Source organism: Sinocyclocheilus anshuiensis, unplaced genomic scaffold (genome assembly GCF_001515605.1).
Source record: "Sinocyclocheilus anshuiensis isolate Anshui unplaced genomic scaffold, SAMN03320099.WGS_v1.1 scaffold195, whole genome shotgun sequence".
Classification (NCBI taxonomy): Eukaryota; Metazoa; Chordata; class Actinopteri; order Cypriniformes; family Cyprinidae; genus Sinocyclocheilus; species Sinocyclocheilus anshuiensis.
This window is the reverse complement of record NW_015548236.1, coordinates 2,780,430-2,782,440: the sequence shown is the minus strand read 5'-3', so window position 1 is coordinate 2,782,440 and position 2,011 is coordinate 2,780,430. Positions and strand designations below refer to the sequence as shown.

At 34.4% G+C, this 2,011-nt stretch overlaps 1 protein-coding gene across 1 annotated transcript in view; it reads left to right on the top strand.

Moving 5' to 3' along the window:
- The window catches only part of LOC107654766 (cyclic AMP-responsive element-binding protein 5-like), an 8,490-nt gene that overhangs the window by 2,928 nt on the left and 3,551 nt on the right, over positions 1 to 2,011 (top strand). The window contains exon 5 of the mRNA XM_016442014.1: positions 314 to 413. Within this exon, the coding sequence (XP_016297500.1) occupies positions 314 to 413 (100 nt within the window). The remainder of the gene's footprint in view (positions 1 to 313; positions 414 to 2,011) is intronic.

Here is a 2,011-nt window from a genome sequence, read left to right as displayed (position 1 = left end):
CACAATCTCCTCCACAGCTGTCCACAGGCAGACGCCGACGGACATCAGAGGAAGGCCCAGATGAGCGCAGAGAGAAGTTTCTGGAGAGAAACAGAGCTGCTGCGACACGGTGCAGACAGAAGAGAAAGGTCTGGGTGATGTCGTTGGAGAGGAAGGCTGAGGAACTTACACACACTAACTTACAGCTGCAGGTACATTTACACATGCATAATTTGTGCAGATACCTACCTAGCAGTATTAAATACAACTGAAAATTCATGGTAGATTCATGCGTTTGCTGCTTTGTTTATATATATATTTTGTCTTCTCATAGAATGAGGTGACATCACTCAGGACAGAAGTCACTCAACTGAAGCAAATTCTTCTTGCACATAAAGACTGTCCTGTCTCTGTGAGACAGAGAGAAACACAGAGTAAGAATCATTTTTTTCATTCTCTCCTGCTTTCTCACAAATACTAGTGTATTGGGGTTGAGTTTCATTAAAACCTGTGAAGAACATGTCTGAGTCATATTTCAACCATAATAATAGTAAATAAAAAATTATATAATTGCTTATCTGTGATGCATATTTTTTGGTCACTATAATTTTTTACACTGTCACAATTATTTCCATGACAATTAGGAAGCCCAAATTATATATTTAAATAATGCAAAGAAAAAAGTTTAAAAAAAAAAGTTTTTTTTGTAAAGTTTTTATTAAAAATTTTAAAATATTAATTAAAATTTTGAATTTTAACTAAAGAATATTAAAAATATAAAGTGCGGATGCATTACAGTCAAATACATTAAAGTACATTATGCATTTAAAATTATGCATTTAAAAAAAAGTTAAATTGAAAATAAAAGAAATAGTTTTTTAAAAAATGTAACAATATTACTGTTTTTTTTACAGTATTTTGATCAAATAAATGCAGCCTTGGTGTAAAAGAAAGAAAAAAAAATAAATTTTTACTAGCCTCAAATTTTTTAGTGCTAATATTTATGTTCATATTGTGCGTTTTATTACTTTAAAGAGCAGGTCATATGGTATTTTAAAGTGTCCTAATATTGTGTTGGAGTCCCCTACAACTGGTTTAAATGCATCTAAGGTCAGAAAACTGTAATTTTCTCAGAATATACATTTAATATTAGAGTCATTTGCCAATGATTTCGAAACGATTCGTTCCAAGCAAGTTCGGAGCAAACCCCTCCCTTCCATAAGCCTACTCTGCTCTGATTGGTCAGCTGGCCAAGCCTGTTGTAATTGGCACAGAGAGGAGTCCTTGAGCAAGTTAGCGAGCGCTACCATTGACAAATCACCTTTATATAAAACAATATAGTGCTCCAATCAGTTCTTATAATAATGACATAAAATACAAAAACACTTATGTTTTCACTTATGATTCACAAGCGAATCGTGCCCACAGCAAGTTTAGCTGCTAAACTGTAAGCACTTTAAACAATAATGGTGGATACGTTAGCCGAGTGCTAACGTGACTGATGAACTGATACAGTTTGTAAACCAAAATATGTCTACTGTAATGTTTGAAGAATGACAGACAAAAGATGCTCTGTCTTAACTTTTAATCAGAACGCAGAACAGCTGTATCACAGGCGCACCAACCTAACTAACTCGCTCGTCTCTCCCGCATTAACCCTATAACTGCCGGTGCAGCAAAATAAACAGCAATTTCACAATGATTATAAAGTCTGTGCGCTACACTACATTCTTTATTATTAAACGAAGTAATTATTAGAACAACGTCAGTCTCCATTAATCTACACATTCTTAGGAAATAGTGGGTTCACAATGAATTACCAGAACTAATTCAGTAAGACAGTAATATCATGGAACCTGGAACCTGGTAACCTTTACCTGGAAACCTAAAGCTGCACTAGGTATACATCACATATTAGCAAAAAACTTGATATTTTGAGCACTCAATTGAAAATGTAAAAATAACGTATCAATCGTACCTACAGGTTGTGGTTCGGAGAGCTTGTTAGTCCAAATTAAGCAGATTAGAAGCC